The sequence below is a fragment of the Gorilla gorilla genome, chromosome 19, assembly GCF_029281585.2.
Source record: "Gorilla gorilla gorilla isolate KB3781 chromosome 19, NHGRI_mGorGor1-v2.1_pri, whole genome shotgun sequence".
NCBI lineage: Eukaryota > Metazoa > Chordata > Mammalia > Primates > Hominidae > Gorilla > Gorilla gorilla.
This window is the reverse complement of record NC_073243.2, coordinates 77,523,927-77,549,745: the sequence shown is the minus strand read 5'-3', so window position 1 is coordinate 77,549,745 and position 25,819 is coordinate 77,523,927. Positions and strand designations below refer to the sequence as shown.

At 45.2% G+C, this 25,819-nt stretch overlaps 2 protein-coding genes across 7 annotated transcripts in view; both read right to left on the bottom strand.

Annotated features, from left to right (window-relative positions):
• Positions 1-25,819, bottom strand: part of PDZD2 (PDZ domain containing 2) — a 472,513-nt gene that overhangs the window by 169,247 nt on the left and 277,447 nt on the right. The gene's annotated exons all lie outside the window — the stretch shown is intronic.
• LOC101129414 (mitochondrial import receptor subunit TOM7 homolog) lies at positions 18,825-19,240 on the bottom strand. The gene has a single exon (XM_055367605.2). It carries the CDS (start codon positions 19,205-19,207, stop codon positions 19,040-19,042), a length of 168 nt encoding a protein of 55 aa, XP_055223580.1. The 5' UTR covers positions 19,208-19,240; the 3' UTR covers positions 18,825-19,039.

The following is a 25,819-nucleotide window of genomic DNA, read 5'->3' as shown; positions in this document are numbered from 1 at the left end:
TTGAGCCCAGGTGTTCAAGGTTACAGCAAGTTAGGATCGAACCACTGCATGCCAGTTTGGGCAATAGGGTGAAACTTTGTATCTTTAAAAAAAAGTTTTGCTCAAAAAAAGCCATGTCTCCAGGTCCATGTGAGTGTCATGAAATAATTACATTTCTCTCTCCCTGACACACACACACACACACACACACACATGCCCATACGCACACAAAGGATAGCACTCACACTTAGCTTCTCTTTATCTAGGTTTGGTCACCCGAAAAATACATCTCTAAACCTTGCAGTCTGAACATTCTAAGACTAGTCAGTTGCATTATCATCTTGACCTAGTTCTCCACCTATCCTGGTTCCAGGGCTAATCATGTTAAGATACGGCCATAAAAAAGAAAATAGGTTGAAAGCAGAGGAAACCTCACAGATCTCAGAGTCAATCTGTGGATAACAAGAGTCTATCATAGTAAATCACAGAGTAAAAACGATTTTAAAAATCAGTGCTATATCATTCACTGTGATGTGGCCTAGAATAGTGACTAACTTGCAAGGTTTGAGATCCTGGCTTCAAGACTGCTTAGGTTTTAGAGTGACCCAGAGGTTGTTTCTGGAGTAGATGAAGAACCCACAGAATTAAAAAACAAAACACATACTAAAACTGACAGCAGATTCTATCCCCATTTTGAAATCCCAGTGGCAACAAATGTAATGAATGAAGCCACCAGAGACTATAGCGAAGACTGATGTTTCTTCTACTGAAATGGCTGAATCCGTTCACTTTTAAGATGAGAAGTTAAATTTCTATTACCCTAACAAACTCGTTACAAATGTCTAATTAGACACAGGCATAAGAGCATCTAATGTCTCAGCAGTATGAAAACAGCAGGATTTTCATCACACAAAGTTTGGATGGGCCAATGGGACCCCAATAACATCCTCAAACACCAAGTTGTCCCCAACTACGTACATTTCACAGCTTCAGCATTTCATTCTAACATTCCTTGACTCACTTGAGGGATAAACTGAAGTCAAGCAAGTTCTAGCCTGTAAAACAGATTGTGCAAAGGACTTAGCTTTACAAATCCAAACTGCATCCTTTATTTTTGCCACCTTCTTTCCTGCAGCACTTAGATGTAATTTTCTGTTTCCCCTCCAGGTCTTTATTGCTCCCCTGCCAAAACTGTCTTGCATCTGTTACAATAAAATATCTGTGATGTTTTCCAAAGCCAGCAGCTTACTGCCAAAAGTCAAGCCTCTATCCCATGGGCAGTCGTCTGGGAACTGAAGTCAAAGTGTTGCAAACTCATGGCGAAGGTGGAATTTGGCAAGTCAAAGATGGGGCTCCTTGGAAAGCAGATCCTCCTCTTGCTGGTGGAAGTGGCCAGCAAGAGAAAATATGAACACTTTTGCCAAAGGGGCAGAAATGTTGGTGCAAAAGGCAAGAGCAAAAGGTTGCTATTCCATTAAGAGCACCATGATGAATTCTGGGATTCGTGCAAGACCAGCTCCGCTACCCTTGGTTCTCCTGCCACTCACCTCATGGCTTGTGGTCTTCTATTTTTGTTATGATTTGTGTGGAAATCTAAATTGTTCACTGCAGAACCACTTTTTTTGGGGGCGGGGGCATGGGGATGGGAAGGAGAGTTTGTAAGAATTTTAAGTTTTTGTTAAAAGGGCAAGCCTTGGAAAAACACAATACATAAACACAAGAACATTTATCTGCCCTTCACTGGGAGTCATCTGCACTGATGTTCTGCCCCTGCGGTCTCAGGTGTCTCACTGAAATAGAGACTTTCTACCAAACGGATTCTCAAGGGCCACTTCGTGCCTTCCTCAGATTCACCTTACTCTGCCAATTTCCAACTTGGTTTCCATCTTCTAATTTGGGAAGTGTTGAAATGAGAAAGGCAAAGAGATGGTCTGGGTGTATGTGGCTTTAGGCTACCTGACAACCTCCAAACCTCAAAATTACCAAAAATACAGACTATAGGGTGATCCTTCTCTTCTACCAATGAGTCATTTTTGGTCCCTTTAAGGACCAAGTTCCTCTGCTGCATGTAAAATATAGTTGGGTTGATTCTACAGGAAGAGATCCTGAAAGAAAGGGAAGGCACATCTAGAGTCCCAAGTCAACAACTGTCATGGCCTGACTCGTGGTACAGGGACCTCATGGTGCAGGGCTGACAATGTGCCCTGCTGAGGCCATCTGTGGAGTCACAGTGTGGCTATCCAGTGAGGCACCCCTGCGCTTAACAAAGGCAATCTGGGCAGATGGGCCTACAAGGGACAGCAAAGACAACAGAAGAAGTCACAAAGGGGTATGCCCTGCTGCAAGGAACAGTTGCCATGTCCATGGAGGGAGAATGTTGCTATCTTGTTCCCCCGTCACCAAGGAAAGGCAGGGCTCCAGTCGGGATCTCCATGGCATGAGGGACCTTGTGCTCCACCTCCAGTGCCACCGCAGGTAATGTGAAGAACTCATGTTTGGAAGTGAGAGACTATATCACCTACAAAAGCTCTTAAGAGGGGCATAGCTTGTATGTAAACACAAAGCCACAGAAAGGAATCCCCTGCTGACCACTGAGCCACGAAATTATTGATTCCCTTTTATAGACACGGTCACAAGTTTTCTTGAATTCAGAATCATAACTTCTATTTTGTCTGGCTGTTCCTCTCCTCTAGGTTTATACACTTTGTGCATATATGCAGACGTCTGGCTTGGTCTTTGATTCTATTCACCATAAGGAAAAAAAATGATAAATAGATGTCTGATTCCAGCCTTGTTTCCATAGCCAAAGGTAGATGACAGATGCTTCAGCTTTGGGCTGGACACTCAGCCCTCACAACACTGTATAGATGAGTTGGCTTGTTAAGGGCTGCTCATGGCTTGCACGCCAAAGTGATTAGACTTTGGTGGTTTCTGTCTCTTTAGAAGCCAGCTTGGTTGCATGGCTCAGAAGCGAAAAGGTCCCATGTGCTAACGTGTGGTACCAGGTAGTTTTAGAATTCTGACACACACTGCCTACCCATGCAGAGGAAGAGGTTACTCACCCTCCAGCCTGAGCCTTCTGGGAACCCAAAGCCAACCCTTCACCCCACAACCCGCCTCACTGCATCTGGCCACAAAGCACCACTCCTTCTTGGGCAAGCCTAATACACTTTCTCACGTGCTGATTCCTAACTGCCCCTTGGCCTGGGGAGTCCAGACCTCAGTCTGGTTGGTTTCCAGTTGAGTTTCAGCAGTTACGCAAATCAGGTTTCTGACTGTGTCTGAAATTCCAGTGCATACAGGAACAGCAGGTTGCTTAATCTCTAAATTCAGAGCCAACCCCTTTTCTAAATACGAAAGTGCTGCCCAGCTCCCATGGTAGATTAAAGGACCCACCCCTCCCAGCTCTGACAACCTGGCTCATCAAGCATACAGGCGCCATCTTGTTTTCCAGGCCCTACCTCCTGTGGGGCGCCATACTTTTCATATTTTCATCCTTCCTCACTTGTTTTGTCAAACTGGGCCCCACCCCCATTCTTCTCTACTGACAACATCCAATTTCCAAATATAGAAGGAAAGATGGTTGAAATGTCCCGGTAGTAAACAACAATCTCCTGTGAGATGCTTTCCTGTGTTTCTGCAATGGACAAAAAGCTACTTACACAAGATGGCTCCATACCGAGGCCTGAAGTTTCGACACAAGTTAAACATGAACAAGGTCACCAGATTTTCCTCTTCCTTTATTAGAAATGACATAACAATGAAATACTGTGCTTGGGTAGAGGGGCACTGCATGTTCAGAGGTAAGGTTGGAGGGCCTACAGTAAGCTTTCTTAGAGGGCAATAAAGAAACATTGTTCTAAATATGAGAAAACATGGTATTCAGCTGTCTTTTTTTTATAATTGCAAAAAACATCTTTTTTTTTCCAAAGTGGCAACACCAAATGCTCTCAGATTGTGGAAGTCTAGCCAGCATTCAGTATGCAAGAGAGAAAGAAGTGAATGACTTGTGTGAATTACCAGAGTTTTGGTCCCCACTGGGTTCTTCCAGTAGGGCACACAGTCAATACATGGCTGGACTCATAGGTGTCTTCTCCAGCAGGTTCATAAACCAGGAAAGAGGGTGAAAATCCAACCACAGGCACATAGTTCATCTAATATTTCTTTACTATTGTTGGGACCCTGCAGAAAAGCTTCAACTTCCTAACTCCTGAATCTACCCATTTGGAGGCGATAGCACCAATACAGACTAAGAAACTAAAATCAGTTTCCCAAACAAGAGCCCATTCAAATTGCTGAGGGCTTAACTTGCTGCATCAACCCACTGATCACATTATTCACCAATGATATTAAAAAATCAACAGGTCAAGGTGGGGTGCTGGGAGCAGTGGCTCACGCCTGTAATCCTAACACTTTGGGAGGCCGAGGTGGGCAGATCACTTGAGGTCAAAAGTTTGACACCAATCTGGCCAACATGGTGAAACTCTGTCTCTAAATGGGGGCAGAAATCAACAGACCAACCAGCAAACCAGCAAATGTTTTTTTCTAAAGATCAGATAGGCTTTGTGGGTCACTATCTCTGTCCTATATTCTTCTTTGTTTCTTCAACTCTTCAAAACATAAAACACATTCTTAGCTCCCAGGCCATATAAAAACAGGCTAGGGCAGTCTGGATTGCCTAAGGGCCATAGCTTGCCGAACACCGCTTCTAGCAGGAACCCTGGGAAGGAACCTGTCCCCAACACAGCTTCTAAGTCACTGCAGATAGCACCTGGGACAGATCAGTCTGAAGGATGGGAGACAAAGGGGACACACACAACAGGTGAACAGTAGGAAGAAAGGACAAGAGTTGGGGTGGCGATGGTAGGAACATGGGGTGAAAAAGTTTCCTAAAAGACCACAGGAGGTGCTGTTCCTCCTCCCATAGAAGGCTAGCTGTGTAATGCTGAGAAATCACACGGAAAGAGAGACTAGCAATGATGTGTGGGCTTGCTTGACTAAACACAGCCATCCCCCAGCCCTCCAGGACTAAAATGCAAAGCCACAAAACGTGGCCACCACGGCATGAGGATGACCACAGCATGAGGATGCCAGCCAGGCAGTAAGCAGTAACCCAAGCAGCTCCCAATTTTGCCTTTTCAGACACACCCCTGTGGCTATGGGGCATTCTCCAAACCTCCACGCAAAGAGTTTCAGGATTCAGGCTGGGCTATTCTACCGAAACAAAGTTCTCCACTTACCTCTGAAGTTCTTCTCAGGCTGACCACACGCACCATTTCTATCCAACCTACTCCACGTTAGCCCAATCCCCCAACACTCTGGCCACTTCATTAGTGAGGGAAAACATGTCAGATCATCCCAGTGCCCAGGAGAAGCAAGGCCTAGAAATGATTCAGAACCTGGGGCTGGAGATGATCTTTATTCTGTTCTACTTCTCTTATCACAAGCCCCAAACCTTGACAACGGAAGGAACACCCTGAGACTCGGCTACAATCATGGGAATCAAAAATCAGTTTTAAAATTATCCTTGCATGTGGCTGCCACCCATGGTCCTCCCCACTTATTTTCTACTTCTGAGTGTGAAACGTCACTGTGACAGTTTCCAACCCTCTGCACTCCCCCCACTCCATGACAAATATTCAGGATTCACACTTCACTTTCACACTGCTTTCCAATCCCTTGACTTAGAAGCCGAGCAGAGGCAGCCTGCCTTAATGGAGAAAACATTAGTGCATTCGGGCTTCACTCTGGATCCCAGTCAATTTCTGGATATTTCACAGCTGTTATACATCCACCTCCTTTCTTACAAAAGCCAGCAAAAATTAGTGAGCACCTCGTTGGCTCTGAAATATGAAAATAGAGCCACAGTCAAGCCTGAAAATCAGTTTCTGGTTGACTCCCTTCAAAGTATTTGTTCTAAAACACAGTGTCTGCAGTTCATTTATCATCTGCCAATTTTTAAATGAGTTTAAATTAAAAAAGCTTCAATGCTGCATGCTTTTTTTTTTTTTTTTTTTTTTTTTTAAAGCAACTCTCAGAATAAAACTGTCATTTGGTCATCACACTAGTAACTGAGAGAACTCTTGCTTGGGCAGATATCAGCACAATTCAAGCTGAGTCTTTTATGTTATTATTACCTGCTCATCTCTCATATAATTAAAAAATAATAAACCCTTGGAAGACCTGTAAGTTGTGTTCAGAGAGAAAATGTGATTCTCTTCACCGCTCAGATCTCCCGTCCTACCTGCTTTATGAGCTGGTCAGGTGAGCGTGCTCTGCTGTGCTTCAGCAGCCTCTGGAATTGGACAGACTCCAAAGTCGGTTGTGCTTCACTTCCCTTCTCCATTCAGGTCTTTAAAGTCCTGGGTTATTAACTATCAACAAAAATACAAGCTGCGCCATGCGTGCTCCAACTTCCTGCCAGCTCCCCATGCTCTGTGGAGCTGAGGAGCAGATTCTCTCTCTCTCCTCCCGGCTTCACCTCCTGAGCTCCAGAGCCCCACCCACCCACAGCACTCAGATCATTTTTCATTTATGAGTGCATCCAGCCACGCTGTGTTTGTAAGAGAACGAGCCAATCCTTGCCCTGTCAGTGTATTGGAACCAGGCTGCTATAAACGGTTCTAATTTTCCAGGAGTATGGGGGGAAATCATATCCCAGCAGACATCGTGCATGGCTTCCTCCTGCAGGTATCTGCAGATCAGCTCTTCCATCACCAAAGGACGCACACTTGGCCACGGACCACAGCTGCTTCATTCTACAGACTGCCAGGGAGGTGGACTGAAGATTTCAGGCAGGAGAAAACCAAAATACTATCAAAATGTGTACTTCACATAACTAAAAATGTGAAGCTAGGATGATCAGTGAAGAAACTTTCCACTCAGTGACCTGATATTTCACAATAAATTTAATCTGTCTTGCACTTATTAAAGGGCCAGATTTTTTTAAAATTGCATCCAAATGCAAACAAAAATCAAGGGGTTAAATTATTTTATAAAGAAGTCTGTTGGGAAATAAAAGCCATTTGTCTTGATGACACCAAATTTACAACTTTTCTACTCCGACTAAGCTTCCAACTTCCATTGTAGACAAGTACTAGCAAAACCAGAAATTATCAGTCAGCCCTTGAGTTGCTGAGAACATCCTCAACTTTTAAACACAATATGATTTTTCTAAGGTTTTATCAGGAAATAGAATGTTAAAAAATAGGCTTCCCTAAACCAACACACATATATAGTGGTTTCTATTATGTGTAAAATTTGCCTTGTTTTACAGCTGAAGCCAAAGGGGTCTTTCATGATCCAACAGCCAGAGACAAAGATTCCAAAAACCTTTGGTGTAGGTATAAAAATGTACATGTGCAACTTAAATGGGAATGACATTTTATTATTCCAATACTCACAAGGTCCTTTGTTAGCTATACTTGTAAGGAACAAAATAGGAGCAAACATCCTCTGTTTACTTCTTGCAGCCATTCTATTTTCTTTCTTTTTTTTTTTTTTTGAGACAGGGTCTGGCTCTGTTGCCCAGGTGGGAGTGCAGTGGAGTAATCTCGGCCCACTGCAACCTCCATCTTCCGGGTTCAAGAGATTCTCCTGCCTCAACCTCCTGGAGTAGCTGGGATTACAGGCGCCCGCCACCATGCCCAGATATTTTTTGTATTTTTAGTAGAGATGGGGTTTCACCATGTTGGTCAAGCTGGTCTCGAACTCCTGGTCTCAAGTGATCTGCCCATCTCGGCCTCCCAAAGTTCTGGGATTACAGGTGTGAGCCACCACTGCTGGCCAGATTTTTGGTGTTTTTTAGTATATTCATTTATTTTAGAGTTTTATCCAGTATAAATTTTTCCCCTAGGAGCCTTGTATTGACATAACCTAGTTCCAGTCACAGTGAGAAATTTTTGAAATTGCTTCTAAATTTTCCATGTATTAAAAAACTGGTGGTCTAGTATCTGGACTTAAGTCTTTTTTTTTTTTTTTTTAATTAGATGGTTAAAATGTCTCCTAAACAGAAAATGCTATACATTTTCTCACGTGCTCCAAATGGATTCTAGCCATCCCAATACCCTAACACATTCTTGAAAACAAAAACAGGATCCGCCTTTTACCGATGAGATAAAGAAGACAGAAAGTCACTAGTATATATGATGTTTCCCTGGTGCGGCAGAGAAAGAACTAATGGGAGGATTAGTTCCTAGTCTCCAAACACCAGCAGGAAGCCCCAGGCAAGTCCACATTTTTTGTGTGCACTCAAGAGGCCTGAAAGTTGATCGTGTGGGTAACTTCCTGGAACTCACCTTCCTAGTTCAGGAAAGCATGGACTGCTGCTCACAGTTCAAGCTAAGGAGAAGGAAGTCTGCTCTTTAGTTTTTTTTCTTTTAAAAGAAGTGAGGGAAAGATTAAAATTGCCTTGGCCTGTGACCAAACTGCAGTCCTAACAAGAGATAAAATTTGCCTATAAAATATTCTTGACAGTATTAGTTGGTGACATCTGCCAAAAATCTATGGTAAAACCAGTTATCCCACCTCTCTTTGTCACATTCTCTCAACAAAGGGTGGATAATATATAACATATAGTTTTGCTTTAAGGGGAATTACTGCTACATTTACTCACAAAACGAGCCACGTAGCATGTGCCAGAATTCAGCAAGTACACAAGCCACCTAACCGCCCCAAGTTTCTGGGAAGCTGAATTGCATTATCCATGACAGGCATCTGGGGCTCTGCCTTCTTCGTGTCCACCTTGGTTCCTTGGTCACTGGGCTTAGGAGACCACTGTGCACTCACTGTCCATCACCTGGGAGGGACCCTGAAGATCACTGAGTTCTACTTTCTCATTGCGTTCGTGTGGAAACAGAGGCCCGCAGGAACATGAGGAAGCTTTCCAACATCACAGGGCACATTAGTGGAAGTACTGAGGTTACAACATAAATCTTCCTGATTCAAACTCTAAGATGGTGCCAAGTGGACAAGGTGTGGATCTTTGTAGGCAGGGGCTCAGTAATGGCTGTCCAGCTGGTCACAAAGCCCAGCCTAGGGACACACCTAAGATTCTCCCAGAAGCTAAAACAGAAAGGTAACAAAGAGGGCAATCCCAGAAATCCCCAGCAGGAGTCAATCATACAGCAAAAGCCAAGGGACACCCCAGGTATAAACCCAAGAACGGAAAGCAGACACACGAATGGATATTCACACCCTCGATATTTGTAGCAGCACTGTTCACTCAATAACCAAAAGGTGGAAGCCATCTAAGCATCCACTGATGGATGAATGGATACAGAAAATGTGATACATATGTACAATGGAATACTATTCAGCCATAAAAAGGAAGGAAATTCTGACACATGCTACTACTTGGATGAGTTTTGAAAAGACACTATGCTGGCTGGGCGCGGTGGCTCACGCCTGTAATCCTAGCACTTTGGGAGACCGAGGTGGGTGGATCACTTGAGGTCAGGAGTTTGAGACCAGCCTGACCAACATGGTGAAACTCTGTCTCTACTAAAAATACAAAAACTGGCCAGGCGTGGTGGCACACACCTGTAATCCCAGCTACTCGGGAGGATGAGGCATGAGAATCGCTTGAACCCTGGAGGCAGAGGTTGCAGTGAGCTGAGATTGCACCATAGCACTCCAGCCTGGGCAACAAGAGCGAAACTCTGTCTTAAAAAAAAAAGAAAAAAAAAGACACTATGCTAAGTGAAATAAGCCAGTTATAAAAGGACAAACCCTATATGATTTTAATCGTATGAGGCACTCAGAATAGTAAAATTCACAGAGACAGAAAGTAGAATGGTGGTTGCCAGGGGCTGGGGAGAGGAGGAATGGGAAGTTACTGCTTAATGGATCCAGAGTTTCAGTTTTGCAAGAGGAAAAGCCTTCTGGAGATGGATAGTGGTGATGGTTACACAACAGTGTGAATGTACTTAATGCCACAAAACTATACATTTAAATTTATTAAAATGAGAACTTTTATATTAAGTGTGTGAAGTCAATGGAGCCTGGATTTTCTTTCTTTCTTTCTTTCTTTTTTTTTTTTTTTTGAGGCAGAGTCTTGCTCTGTCGCCCAGGCTGGAGTGCAGTGGTGCAATCTTGGCTCACTACAGCCTCCGCCTCCTGGGTTCCAGCGATTCTCCTGCCTCACCCTCCCGGGTAGCTGGGATTACAGGCACACGCCACCATGCCTAGCTAATTTTTGTATTTTTAGTAGAGACGGAGTTTCACCATGTTGGCCAGGCTGGTCTTGAACTCCTGACCTCAGGTGATCTGCCTGCCTCGGCCTCCTAAAGTACAAGGATTACAGGCATGAGCCACTGCACCCGGTTTGGTTTTCTTTACATTTTCTCATTGGCCAGTTCTATGGCTATCATACTTCATATGCTTGATATCACAAAATGAAAAGACCATAAAATGCAATTCATAAATGGTCTTAAAAACAACAGGAAGCACTAACATTTCCTTCTCCCCTTTTCCCATCCCCCAGTCAAAAATCACACACAGAAAGTTATGAAAGCAAACAAGGTTTGTTTTCCTGCCCCTTGATGGGAGATGATAATGTCAGCGCTGATGGGGAACACCCTGCCGATTGTGCAAGCGGGGAGGACCTTGGCCTGCAAATTTGGGGAAGCAGCTCCCTTCCAACTTCTGCCATTAATGGAGAGGGTTCAGAATCACACCCGAGAAAGCTCCGTGCGGCTGTGGCCCACCCCTCCCCTCCCATCCAGCCCTCCTGGAGTTCACACACCCTCAACTCACACAACGCTGGCAGCATACACTGACACCATCATGCTCTGGGGCCTTCATTGTATACAGATCTGTTTCTTAGCTGTCAAATCTGTCCCATGAGCCATAAGCCTCTAGTGGACAGAGCTGCCTCCAGCTCTCTGGCCCCCTTTTCAGTCTCATTCCTCCTGCCAGGCCAGGGTGGGCCTTGGAGGGGCACCAGCTTCTTCGTTCCTCCCTCCTGTCACCTGGATTATCCCATCTACTTCTGTAGCTACAGCAACCAAGTAAGAGCCACCAGCTCCTCAATCTCCATCTCTCTTCTGAGCTCAGACCTTCACCTCCTGCCCAGCTGCAGCTGGGTGTCCTGCAGCCACCTCAAACTCAGCCTGCCCTAAAAAACCCACTATGCGGCCAGGCGCAGCGCCTCACGCCTGTAATCCCAGTACTTTGGGAGGTCAAGGCAGGTGGATCACTTGATGTCAGGAGTTCGAAACCAGTCTGGCCAACATGGTGAAACCCCGTCTCTACTAAAAATACAAAAATTGGCCAGGCGTAGTGGTGTACGCCTGTCATCCCAGCTACTCAGGAGGCTGAGGCAGGTGGATCACTTGATGTCAGGCGTTCCAAACCAGCCTGGCCAACATGGTGAAACCCCATCTCTACTAAAAATACAAAAATTAGCCAGGTGTGGTGGTACGTGCCTGTAATCCCAGCTACTCAAGAGGCTGAGACAGGAGAATTGCTTGAACCCAGGAGGCAGAGGTTGCAGTGAGCTGAGATCGTGCCACTATACCCCAGCCTGGGCAAAAGAGTGAGACCCTGCCTCAAATAAGCAATCCCATTATGCTCTCCCTCAGACAGGTTCCCCCTCCTGTATCTCCTCTTCCAACTCATGCCAATTCCCTGTCACTGAAGCACAACTGAGTCGCCCTTGGCTCCTCTCTCCCCTCCACCCTTGCTGGTAGGTCCTGTCAACTCCACTTCTTCAGTCTCTCTCACTCCTGACCTCAAGTGATCCACTAGCCTTGGCCTCCCAAAGTACTGGGATTACAGGCCTGAGCCACCGTGTCTGGTCGCATAGTGGGTTTTTTAGGGCATGCCAAGTTTGAGGTCCCCTTCTGCTGTATTGAGTCACACCTTAGGGCCTTGATTCTAGACTACTCTCACCTCCTCAGTTGTTTACCCCTCCAGTATATCCTGCACACAGAGGTATCCAGTGGCAAATACATAACATCTGCTTGAAACACTCAAATAATTTCTCATTGTCTAAAGGATAACGCCTAAACACCTTGATGCGTATTTGAGACCATTCTTCATCTATTCCTGTGTTATTCAGGCTTTTGTGTCACTATAGGGAAATACCTGGCCGGATGCGGTGGCTCACGCCTGTAATCCCAGCACTTTGGGAGGCTAAGGTGGGTGGATCACGAGGCCAGGAGATCGAGACCATCCTGGCTAACATGGTGAAACCCCATGAAACTCTACTAAAAATACAAAAAAATTAGCCGGGCGTGGTGTAGTCCCAGCTACTTGGGAGACTGAGGCAGGAGAATGGCATGAACCTGGGAGGCGGAGCTTGCAGTGAGCGGAGATCATGCCACTGCACTCCAGCCTGGGCGACAGAGCGAGACTCTGTCTCAAAAAAAAAAAAAAAAAAAAAAAGAATACCTGAGACTGGGTAATGTACAAAGAAAAGAGGTTTAATTGGCACACTGTTCTGCAGGCTGTACAGGAAGCATGGTACCTGTACCTGCCTGGCTTCTGGGGAGGCCTCAGAATGCTTTTACTCGTGGCAGAAGGCAAAAAGGGAGCAGAAGCAGGCACTTCACATGGCACAAGAAGAGCTAGAGGGGAGAGGTCCCAGACCTTTGCACAACCTGATCTCACATTAACTAAGCAAGAACTCACTTATCACCAAGGGGTTGGTGCTCAGCCATTCATGGGGGATCCTCCCCCATGATCCAGTCACCTCCTACCAGGCCCCAGCCCCCAACGTTGGAAATCCCATTTCAACAGGAGACTTGGAGGGGACAAACATGCAAACTATATCAATGCCCGCATCAGGAAACCCACAGATAGTCATGCTAGCCGCTGCTTTTTTTTTTCAGCCTCCCGAGTAGCTGGGATTACACATGTCCAGCACCACACCCGGCTAATTTTTTTGTATTTTCTGTAGAGACGGGGTTTCACTATGTTGGCCAGGCTGGTTTCAAACTCCCGACCTCAGGTGATCCACCCTCCTCGGCCTCCCAAAGTGCTGGGATTACAGGCGTGAGCCACTGCGCCTGGCCTTCCACTGCTCTTTTTCATGTATCTGTGCTTTCACATATGCCAGTGGTTCTCAACTGGGGAAGATATTGCCCCACAGGAGACATTTAGCACTGTCCGCAGATATTTTAAACTGTCACAACTAGGATGGGTGGGGCATTGCTGCTGGCATCTAGTGGCAGAGGCCAGAGATGCAGCTAAACATTTGATGGTATGCAAGACAGTCCTCCCACAAAGAATGATCTGTAGCACACACCGTGACACAGGTTCTTAGAAGGTTATACTGCATTTATTATTACCGTGATTGCTTTCATTCTATGGGCTGCAAGCATAAATGCTGACAGGGTGCAGAAAATTAAATGAATCAGAGAAGCAGGTTAGACAAAAGCAACAGCAGACGCTGAGTCTGGAGCCAACATGCCCTTTCTAAAGCATTCAGATTCAAAACTCCACGACACTGAGCACAGCCATGCAGCAGGTGGATGGGTCACAGCTTCTACGAGGCTCCCAAGCAAGGGTGGGGGACAGTTTGTCTCTGGTACTTATTTCATTGCAAGTATGGATCAATATTTATTGAAAAGTTCCCTCTTAAATCTCCTTTCAGAGCCCAGCATACTCCTAAGTTCTAGTAAGTAAATGGAAAAATAGGGCAAAACTCTCAACTTAGATCCTTAATATTCCCTCTTACATCTCCTTTCAGAGTCCAGCATACTCCTAAGTTCTGGTAAGTAAATGGAAAAATAGGGCAAAACTCTCAACTCACATCCTTAATACAGTTTTCCTGTGCTTCTGAATTTTCTTTTCAAGGGTTCTTTTCTTGGCCCGGCATGGTGGCTCAGGCCTGTAATCCCAACACTTTGGGAAGTCGAGGTGGGTGGATCATCTGGGGTCAGGAGTTCAAGACCAGCTTGGCCAACATGGTGAAACCCCATCTCTACTAAAAATACAAAAATTAGCCAGGTGTGGTGGCACATGCCTGTAATCCCAGCTACTCAGGAGGCTGAGGCAGGAGAACCCCTTGAACCTGGGAGGCGGAGGTTGCAGTGAGCCAAGATCGAGCCATTGCACTCCAGCTTGGATGACAGAGCAAGACTCTGACTCAAAAAAAAAAAAAAAATTCTTTGTAATTTTTCTAATGACCTTAATCTAGTTTTTCCAAAAATACATTCTATATTTTGGGAAATGCTCTATGAAAGAAGGAGATGCTCTATGAAAGAATGCTCCTTAACTCTGTGGTCAAATGGGTTTGAGAAGTGTTTACCAGCACCTTGACCTTGAGAGGCTAAGGCAGGTGGATCACCTGAGCTCAGCAGAAGTGTTTACTAGCTATTCCTTTAACTGGTGTGACCAAATCTTACTTTATCAAATGGTTCCCACCCCATCTTTTTATAGTGAAATATTTTAATATTTAGGGAAGCAGTGCTTTGAAGACTTTGTGAAATACTCAAGCACTCTCCTTGGCTGTCTGATTTGCACTCCCCTTCAGCAGAGGGCCATCTCAGTTTAAACTTCCATTTGTGTGCAGAGAAGTCCCAGCTTATCCTAACTCAGTCCCCATCCCTCAGGCAGAGACCTGTTCTTTCCTCCTTACATATTCTCAGTGAGGGTAGGCATACTGAAATGGCCTGGTTTTCTTCAAGAAGGAGCCATCTTGGTGAAGATGGAGGAAGGCAATGAGTCACCCTGTGAAATGGGGGTATAGCTGGAGAGCAAGTGCACGTCGGTGTGGCCCAGTGACTTGGGTCCTAGACAAGGACACACATCTCTTAGGCCCACGGGTCACCTCTGGCTAGTTTTTAGAATCAAGGTCCATTAATGACTATTAGGTCCATTGAAAAAGATAAGCATAGATCTTCTGGAGCTAGATGGAAAAAAGGGCCAGTCACTTTGGGCAAGGAGAGTCTAACTTCAAAGTAGCAGGAGGCCAGGTGCGGTGGATCATGCTTGTAATCCCAGCACTTTGGGAGGCTGAGGCAGGTGGACCACCTGAGCTCAGGAGTTTAAGACCAGCCTGGCCAACATGGTGAAACCCCGTCTCTACTAAAAAATACAAAAATTAGCTGGGTGTGGTAGCAGGCACCTGTAATCCCAGCTACTCGGGAGGCTGAAGCAGGAGAATCACTTGAGCCTGGGAGGCGAAGGCTGCAGTGAGCGAGATTGTGCCACTGCACTCCAGCCTGGGTGACAGAGACCCTGTCTCAAACAAACAAACAAAAAACACCCAAAAAAGAAAGTAGCAGAAGGTTTTTATGACTACCAAACAATCAGACACATTCTACCAGAAAGAGCTGGACTAGCCCTGCCCTCACTTTTTTTCTCTCCCATGATGCAACATGGTACTATGTTTTATTATTTTACATTTAATTTTTTTAAATTTCTACTTTTGTTTTAGATCCAGGGGTATATATGCAGGTTGGTTACCTGGGTATATTGTATGACGCTGAGGTAGAGAGTACAACTGATCCTGTCACCCAGGTACTAAGCATGGTACCCAATAGTTAACGTTTTTCAACCCTAGGCCCTGACCCCCTCTAGTAGTCTCCAGCATCTATTGTTGCCATATTTATGTCTATGAATACCCAATGTTTAGCTCCCACTTGTGAGAATAATATGCGGTATTTAGTTTTCTGTTCCTGTGTTAATTTGCTTAGGATGATGGCCTCCAGCCGCGTCCATGTTGCTGCAAAAGACATGATTTCATTTTTTTTATGACTGTGTCATATTTCATGGTGTATATATACCACACTTTGTTTATCCAATCTAGCATTAATGGGCACATAGGTTCATTCCATGTCTTTGCCATTGTGACTAGTGCTGAGATGAACATACAAGTGCATGTGTCTTTTTGACAGGATGATTTGTTTTCTTTCAGGTATATACCTAGTATAGAATTGCTGGGTTGAATGGTAGTTCTGTTTTAAGTTCTTTGAGAAATCTCCAAACAGCTTTCCACAGTGGTCAAACTAACTTACATTCACACCAACAGTGTTTAAGCATTCGCTTTTCTCCAAAGCCTCCCCAGCATCTGTTATTTTTTAGCTTTTAATTTTTTTTCTTTTTTTTTTTTTTTTTTCAGATGCAGTTTCTACCTTGTTGCCCAGGCTGGAGTGCAGTGGTGCAGTCTCGGCTCACTGCAACCTCTGCCTCCCGGGTTCAAGCAATTCTCCTGCCTCAGCCTCTGGAGTAGCCGGGAGTACAGGCTCGCACCACCACGCCTGGCTAATTTTGTATTTTTAGTAGAGATGGGGTTTCACCATGTTGGCCGCTGGTCTTGAACTCCTGACCTCAGGTGATCCGCCTGCCTCAGCCTTCCAAAGTGCTGGGATTACAGGCGTGAGCCATCATGCCTGGCCTGGCTTTTAATTTTTTTTTTTTTTAAGTGACAGGGTCTTGCTCCATTGCCCAGGCTGGGGCACAATGGCACAACCATAGCTCTCTTCAGCCTCAAACTCCTGGCTCAAGGGATCCCCTGCCACAGCTTCCTAAGTAGCTGGATTATAGGAACATGCCACTATGCCTGGCTAATTTTTTTTACTTTCTGTCGAGACAGGCAGGGTCTTGCTATGCATTTCCTAGGCTGGTCTTGAACTCTTGGCCTCAAATGATCCTCCCACCTCAGCCTCCAAAAAATGCTAGGATTATAGGCATGAGGCACTTGACTTCATAAATAACTGCCATTGGTGTGAGATGGTATCTCATGGTGGTTTTAATTTGCACTTTTCTGGTGATAAGCAATGTTGAGCATTTTTTCATGATTGCTGGCCACTTGTATGTCTTCCTTGAGAAATGTCTTTTCCTGTCTTTGGCCCACTTTGTAAATGGGTTATCTTTTTTTTTTTGCTTGTTGGCTAGTTTAAGTTTCTTATAGATTCTAGTATTAGACCTTTGTTGGAAACAGAGTTTGCAAATATTTTATCCCATTCCATGGGTTGTCTGTTTACTCTGTGGATAATTTCTTTTGCTGTGCAGAAGCTCTTTACTTAGGTCTTACTTGTCAATTTTTGTTTTTGTTGTGTCTGCTTTTGAGGACTTAGCCATCAATTCTTTTCCAAGGCCGATGTCCAGAATGATGTTTCCTAGGTTTTCTTCTAGGATTCTTACTGTTTGAGGTCTTACATTTAAATCTTTAGTCCATGATGAGTTAATTTTTGAAGACGGTAAAAGGTAGGGGTCCAGTTTCATTCTTCGGCATATGGCTAACCAGATATCCCAGCACCATTTATTAAACAGACAGTCCTTTCCTCATTGTTTTTGTTAACTTTGTGGAAGATCAGATGGCTATAGATGTGTGGCTTTATTTCTGGGTTCTCTATTTTGTTCCATTGGTTTGTGTGCCTGTTTTCGTACCAGTACCGTGCTGTTTTAGTTATTATAGACTTATGTATAGTCTGAAGTCAGGTAATGTGATGCTTCTGATTTTGTTCTTTTTACTTAGGATGACTTTCCATGGCCTCACTTAAAGGCATTTGTGCCTCCTTAGCCCCTTAGACCCTCCTGCCGGTCATTGCAGGACATAGATACCTGTTCAGTCCCCATTTTCCAGCCTGGCTTGTCAGTCCAATCAATCCTTTGAGTTAGGGGTAGTTTCTTTCTTCACAGAAATGGAGACAATTTTGGTTTTGGAAACTCAATCCAGCTCCACCAGGACTTGAACTTATTCCCAGGAATCCTGCCACAGACATGAAGACCCTCAGGCACAGGCTCCAAGTGTTGGTGACAACACACACTCTACTGGGCAGAAGGAATAAGGAATTTTCTGGGCCAATATCACCAGCCAATTTCAGCTCAAGAATTCTGTCTAATGCCTCAAGGCTCTGGGAGCTCTAAGAAATCAATTTTGCTAAGAATCCCTAAGATATTTCTCTAAATCTTTGGGGTATGATCCTGCTGGTGTCCATGAGATTGGCTACGTCTCAAGACCAGAATCAGACAAATAATTAACAAGCGTCTAAGCACATGCACCACATAAACTTGCTGGGAAGATGAAGAGTATCCAGATGAAAAGATTCCCACCACTACGAGGCAACACACGCCAAACGTGAAGTGATGGATAAAGGCAGTGAGGACTCCAGCATTTCCACAGGGACCTATCACCATGGGCTGGGGGAATCAGGAGCGATTTTTCAGAAGAAGTGCATCTTCAGGAAAGCCTCAAAGCTGGTTTCTTGCTCTTGACATTGGCCCAAGTTCCAAGCTTCTCAAGCTTCTCCCCATCATGGACAAAAGGAAAGTGGGCTACTCCTCACAGCAGCTGTACCTGGAGACAATTACATTCTAGCTCAGTCCACCTAATTGGCACCGCACAGCAGGGAGAACAAGCCAAATGGCAGGCTTGTGGAACAGGCATTCTGGGAAGGACGGCAGCCAAGTGGGTTTGGGTTCAGACTGCAGCCCATGCTACTTGGAGCATATTAACTGGACCAGCAGACCAAAGGCCCATCACAATTCCACTAAGACTGTGGGGAGAGCTTGGAACTGTGGGGAGAGTTTGGAAGCTCCACCTCTTTGTATTTTATCTTTACTGCACTGAATTGTCATTGTCAGTGAAAGCACTGCCATTCATTTGGTTTTCAGAAACTCAAGGAGATGTGGCTGTTTCCTCCCTAATGACTCCCCTGAGTGTGGTGCATCTTAACGCCACCGAGTGTGGAGGTGCAGCCCAGGTGGGTCAGAAGCAGGAGACACGACTCTAGTGTTCTTCTTATTCAACAAGGGAATAAGCTTGAAGCTTGACTCTCGCCAGTGTGCCGAAGTGGTCAAGGGCAGTCACTGATGTTGTGCCTCTCCAGGCACCTGTACAGAGTGTGCATTCAACAAATACCCCATGCCACTGTGACTTATCTGCAAGTGTATTTTATTTTTATTTTTTAACATTGTTAAAAACATTTATTCTGATACATTCTGTCATAAGTTAGTACAAGTTCCACTCTGCTACAGGTTCATCTGTGAAGAGCCTTGTGCCATCCAACTAGTGACTGAATGATGTCCCATCTCTTATCCGAGCCAGAGCACACATCTTCCATGCTGTCCACTGATTGCCTCCAAATCCAGAAGACCAAATAATCCTTTATCCCCAAAGTAGGCTCAAAACAGTTGGTTCAGACATTCCAGGATCTGCACCCCTCTTAAATCCCAGGTAAATCACAAGAGGGATAAAGCCCCAGCGGATGGCAAACTGGCCCCCGTTGAAGAGCTGCTGCAGTCTCTGATTGGCCTCTTTGCTCAGCTTCACCATGGCGACGGCCGTGTGGCACAGGGAGGACCCCTTACAGCAACCACCGCATCGGGAATCCGAAAGGGAGAAGTTATTTTTATTTTTACTTATCTATTTATTGAGATGGAGTTTCACTCTTGTTGCCCTGGCTGGAGTGCAATGGCACGATCTCAGCTCATTGCAACCTCTGCCTCCTGAGTAGCTTGGATTACAGGTGCCCACCACCAAGCCTGGCTAATTTTTTGTATTTTTAGTATAAACGGGGGTTTCACCATGTTGGCCAGGCTGGTCTTGAACTCCTAACCTCAGGTGATCCACCTGCCTTGGCCTCCCAAAGTGCTGGGATTACAGGCATGAGCCACCACGCCCGGCCTGCAAGCGCATTTTTGAAGGGCTAGTGAAGAGCTGGGCGTGGTGGCTCAGGGGCTATAACGCCAGCACTTTGCAAGGTCAAGGTGGGTGGATCGCTAGAGGTCAGGAGTTCAAGACCAGCCTGGTCAACATGGTAAAATCCCATGTCTAACTAAAAATACGAAAATTGGCTGGGCCTGGAGGTGCATATGCCTGCGGTCCCAGCTACTCAGGAGGCTGAGGCAGGAGAGTCACTTGAGCCCGGGAGGCGGAGGTTACAGCAAACCCAGATCAAGCCACTGCCCTCCAGCCTGGTAGACAGAGTAAGACTCCATCTCAAAAAAACAAAACAAAACAAAAGGCTAGTGAAGCTTCTTTGAACTGGAAAGGTGTGTCTTTCAGAGTAGTTTCCGTGGCTAATCAACCCCTTCCTTCCTTGTCTCCCTCTGCTCTTCCGTAAGCTTAACAGTAGCAACGTTCAGTTCCCAGTGATGCTCAGTTTTAAAAATTTACTGCATTCAGGGTGTAATTTCCAGATCTCAAAATAATTGCTCTTAAAAACAAAACAAAAACAAAAAACAGACCCTTAAGCTTACTAAGTCTCCATTATGATTAAAAAAATATATACATATAAGTCTTTCTTATTCAAGTGGGGAAGATTAAGAGCGTAGCCTGTGGAGGAAGAAATCTATCAAAAACCACATTACGCTCAATGACATGTTTGGGCTCAGAGCTGTACTTTCAAGGTATTTCTCATCTTTACCATGAAGAATCCTCTCTTGGAATTACGTCCATTCTGTGGTAGTAGGAACTTGACTCACAAAACCACAGCTTTCCGAAACATTGGCAAGGAAGTTGGGTCATATATGGAAATTTCTTTCTATGAGCCTCTAAACAATCAGTTATTTGTTTCCCCCTTTTTTCCCACAAGAAGAATTTTCTCTAAATAATTGGAGGAGATTTCCCATGGGAATCAGGCAATGGTGACTTCCAGGTCTTAAACTCTATCTAAAACAGTTTGAAAACAAAAGACACAAGAATGTGCCTGGCTGGCCTGTAACAATGCAAATTCTGGCAGTAAGAACAACAGCCAAAGTGTGGAACTTCTAGTACTTCTAGTACCTCAGAGGAGGGCGGGCACTAGGGCAAAGCCTCTCTGGTTTGTATTTAACTAAGAAAGTGTAATCCTCCCAGCACTGACCAACTAAAGCTTAAATTTTCTATGACCTATGAAAAAAAGTTTGCAAAAAGCCTTCATAATCTAAGTAGCAAGAATATCAGACTCTGTAAGAAGAGATATTCGGCTCAAGAGCTTCAAAAAAAAAATTTTTCTTTTGAGATGTGGGTCTCACTCTGTCACCCAGGTGGGAGTGCAGTGGCACAATCTTGGTTCACTGCAACTTCTGCCTCACAAGCTCAAGCGATCCTCCTGCCTCAGCCTCCTGAGTACCCAGGACCGCAGGGGCAGACCAGCACACCCAGCTAATTTTTTTTTTTTGTATTTTTGGAAGAGACAGGGTTTCACTATGCTGCCTAGGCTGGTCTCGAACTCCTAAGCTCAAGTGATCCACTTGCCTTGGCCTCCCGAAGTGCTGGGATTACAGGCTTGAGCCACTGCACCCGGCCTTAAGAGCTTCAAATTTTTTTTTACCTGTACAACCATTTGAGCATAGTTCACACATGAATTTCAGCGTGCCCACAGAAGGCTAAATGCTTCATAGAGCACTGTACATTAATGGCAGAGAATATTGAGCATTTTAAATCACAGATGGAGGAGAGTTGGGATTCAAACTCCCAACCAAATCAGGTCTGCCTGATAACAAATCCTATGTTCTTTCTTCTCTGGCACCAGGCTTTGACCATGTCCCGTTTGTCACAGAGGATCTAAGCGAGTCCTCCATGAAACCTCTTAAGGAGGACAGAATGTTTTGTGAAAAGACAGTGAGCACACAGATGTTTACAGCAGCTTCATTCATAATTGCCAAAACTTGGAAATGACCAAGATGTCCTTGAGTAAGTGACTAGATAAACCGCGGCACACGCAGACAATGGAGTATTACATGACACTGAAAAGAAATGAGCTACCAAGGAACGAAGACATGAAGGAAACTTAAAGGCATGTTACTAAATGAAAGCAGCCAATCTAAAGGGGCCATCTGTGGTATGATTCCAACTATATGACATTCTGGAAATGGCAAAATTATGGAGACAGTAAAAAGATCCCTGGGTGCCAAGTGTTGGAGGGAAAAAGGGAAAAATGGGCACAGAGGATTTTTAGGGCAGTGAAACCTCTCTGTATGATAATGATGGATACATGTCATTATACATTTGGTGTGTCATTATACACACCACCACGCCTGGTTCGTTTAAAAAAAAATTTGTTTTTTAGAGACAGGTTTTACTATATTTCCCAGGCTGGTCTCAAATTCCTGGCCTCAAGTGATCTTCCTGTCTCAGTCTCCCCTATAGCCCAGATTACAGGTGTAAGCCAGCGTGCCTGGACTTTTTTTTTTTAAATATATAACACCAAGAGCAAACCCTAATGTACACTGTGGACATTGGGTGATTATAAGATGTCAATGGAGGTTCATCAATTTTAACAAATGCACCACTCCAGTGGGGGGGTGCTGATCATGGGGGAGGCTGTGTACATGTGTGGGAAAAGGAGATATATAGGAAATCTCTATCTTTTGCTCAGAAAAAATTATTTATTTATTTATTTTTATTTATTTTTGAAACCGGGTCTCACTCTGTTACCAAGGCTGGAGTGCAGTGGCGTGCTCACAGCTCACTATAGCCTCAACTTCCTGGGATCCAGCAATTCTTCCACCTTAGCCCCCCGAGTAGCTGGGATTATAGGTGCGTGCCACTATGCCTGGCTAACTTTTGTATTTCTGGTAGAGACGTGGTTTTGTCATGTTGCCCAGGCTGGTCTCGAACTCCTGAGCTCAAGAAGGCCACTTTAGCCTCCCAAAACCCCTGGCCAGAAAAAAACTTAAAAGGCTGGGTCTTGCTCTGTCACCCAGGCCAGAATGCAGTGGCACAGTCATAGCTCACTGCAGCCTCAAAGACCTTGGCTCAAGCAGTCCTCCTGCCTCATCCTCCCAGGCAGCCGAAACTACAGGCACACACCACCATGCCTGGTTCATAAAAAAAAAATTGTTTTTTAGAGACAGGTTTTACTATATTTCCCAGGTGGCTGGTCTCAAACTCCTGGCCTCAAGTGATCTTCCTGTCTCATTCTCCCCTATAACCCGGATTACAGGTGTGAGCCACTGTGCCTGGCCTTTTTTTTTTTTCCTTTTTTTTTTCTTTATCAATTTTGCTGTGAACTTAAAACTGCTCTAAAAAAATTAAGTCTTAAGAGAGAGACGGCCGGGCGCTGTGGCTCACACCTGAATCCCAGCACTCTGGGAGGCCGAGGCAGGCAGATCACCTGAGGTCAGGAATTTGAGACCAGCCTGGCCAACATGGGGAAACCCTGTCTCTACCAAAAATACAAAAATTAGCTGGGCGTGGTGGCGTGTGCCTGTAATCCCAGCTACTAGGGAGGCTGAGGCAGGAGAATCGCTTGAACCTGGGAGACAGAGGGTGCAGTGAGCCAAGATCATACCGCCGCACTCCAGCCTAGGCGAGACTCCGTCTCAAAAAAAAAAAAAAAAAAAGACAAGACAATGAGCTTCAGTTAAACAACTATGGGGCTAAACTTAGCATTCCTGCTCACTAGCCATATGAATAATAACTAAATCTTTCAATGCCTCAGTTTCCTCCTATGAAAATGTGCGATGTAGCTGCAGAGGTTTTGCTAAAATCAAGAGACAGTGCTTTAGATCATCTCAGTGCCGGCCACAGTGGGCATTTGTCAAGCTGTGGTTACAGTGACTCTCCAGTAAAACCTACTCACTCCTCCACCAGTTTCTTCACATTTCAATCTTTCTGCTGTTTTGGCTTATTTACATCGCTAACCAAATTATACATAGCTTGTCCTGGTGTAATTGAAAGTGACAAAGGGGAAAGTGGGAAATGAAAACAGAGAGCTCAGTGCACAGCCGTGGTGAAAGACTCAGAAGTCAGCACTCGGCGGTTCCCAAAGGGGCTGCCAGCTCCAATTAGGCCACTAGTTACTTGACAAGAGGAGGAAGCCGGGAACCACATGCCACCCAGGATTCCCCTGGAAAAGCTACACAAAACACCCACTCTTGGAGTAGCACAGAAAAGCCTCCTGGTCATCTTGCTGGCTAAGTGCCGGTGCCATCAATGAGATCTTGGGGGTCCACTCAGAAGGGAACTGCACTTCCCTCCTCAGGTGCACTGTAACCTTCATCTTTTTTATTTTCCAAATTATTTACTGGCTAGGGATGAGCCAAGTCTAATGGAAGACAAAAGAATTGTAATGATTAAGGCTACCCTAAAAATCAAAAGAGAAGCTTAAACCAGCATGATTAACCATACTATTTAAAAAGAAAGGTTATCCCTGAGACAGTCAGAACACCAGGCGTCTTTTTCTGTCCTTTCCATTTGCTGACTGTAATAAACCTCAAAGGAGAATTCTGAAATGCCCAAAATGATGCCCATGAATGATTTCCAGATGGTTCTTTCTCTATCTTCACTTTTCAATCCCAGGAACTCTGTTTACCCTAGTTGGTTCTGTGTCATATGTAAGGAATTGACATTTCCAATGGAACATGCCAGTGACCTTTCACCCAGCTCAGTGTCTTTCCTTTCCCCAAGGGACTCCTCTTCAGTCTTGATATGGTTTGGATTTGTGTCCCCGCCCAAATCTTATGTAAATTTTAATCCCCACTGTTGGAGGAGGGACCTAGTGGGAGGTGACAGGATCATGGGGGTGGATCTCCCCCTTGCTGTTCTCATGATAGTGACTTCTCATGAAATCTGGTTGTTTAAAAGCGTGAGGCACCTCTCCCTTTGCTCTCTGGCTCCTGTTCCGGCCATTTAAGATGTGCCTGCTTCCCCTTCACCTTCTGCCATGACTGTAAGTGTCCTGAGGCCTCCCCAGAAGCAGAAGCCTGGCCGGGCACGGTGGCTCACCTGAGGTCACGAGTTTGAGACCAGCCTGGCCAACTTGGTGAAACTCCATCTCTACTAAAAATACAAAATTAGCTGGGTGTAGGGGCACACGCCTGTAGTCCCATCTACTCAGGAGGCTGAGACAGAATTGATTGAACCTGGGAGGCAGAGGCTGCAGTGAGCCGAGATCATGCCATTGCACTCCAGCCTGGGTGACAGAGGAAGACTCTGTCTCTAAAAAATAAAAATAAAAAAACCAGAAGCCTGTACAGCCTACAGAACTGTGGGCCAATTAAACCTCTTTTCTTTATAAATTACCCAGCTTCAGGTATGTCTTTAGAGCAGTGTGAAAACAGACTAATACAAGTCTCAAAGGCACCTCTACTCTGAGCTCTTGGGAAATCCTTCCAGAATTTCTTTATTTCTATACATCCTTCAATGGAAAGGGATATTTAATGTTTATTTTTGAGAAAGGGTCTCACTCTGTCACCCAAGCTGGAGTGCAGTGGTGTGAACATGGCTCACTGCAGCCTCAACCTCCTGGGCTCAAGTGATGCTCCTGCCTCAGCCTCCTCAGTAGCTGGGACTGCAGGCACCCATGCCAGGAAGTTTTGTATTTTTTGTAGCAACACGGTTTTGCCATGTTGCCCAGGCTGGCCTCAAGCAATCCTCCCACCTTGGCCTCCCAAAGTGCTGGGATTATAGACGTGAGCCACTGCACCCATCCAGATCTCACTCTTTATTTCCTTCTTAACTCTCCTTGGCCACAAGTTTACAATATTCTCTACCTGACAAGTGTCAGATGCAATAATCGTCCCAATCCTGTGGCTCCCAAGGGTTTTCTGGATCCAGTGCAAACTCCTGAATGTGGCCACTAAACACTTCAAGTGGCTCACCCTGTTTTCCTTGCCAGCTCCATCTGGTTTCCTCCATCTTGTGTGGCAAGATACTGTGTCCCCACCCTTGTTTAAGAGGTAGTGCCTGTCCCTCATCAACCTCCTTCTACTCGCGCCAGCCTAAGTTCCCCACATTTGCACATGGTTTTATGGAGTTTATAAACAGTTTCACACAAACTGGGCCTGTCATGATGACAATTAGCACAGGGCTCTCACTAAAACCAGATGGATGCTGGTAGGAGGCTCACACTCACTCAAGTGAACTGTCCCATCAAGCCTGTAAGCCCCCTCCCTTCCCCAGGCATCTGGACACTAATTTTTACCTCTAGCTAGATGAAACGCCCTTGCCCAGGAACAG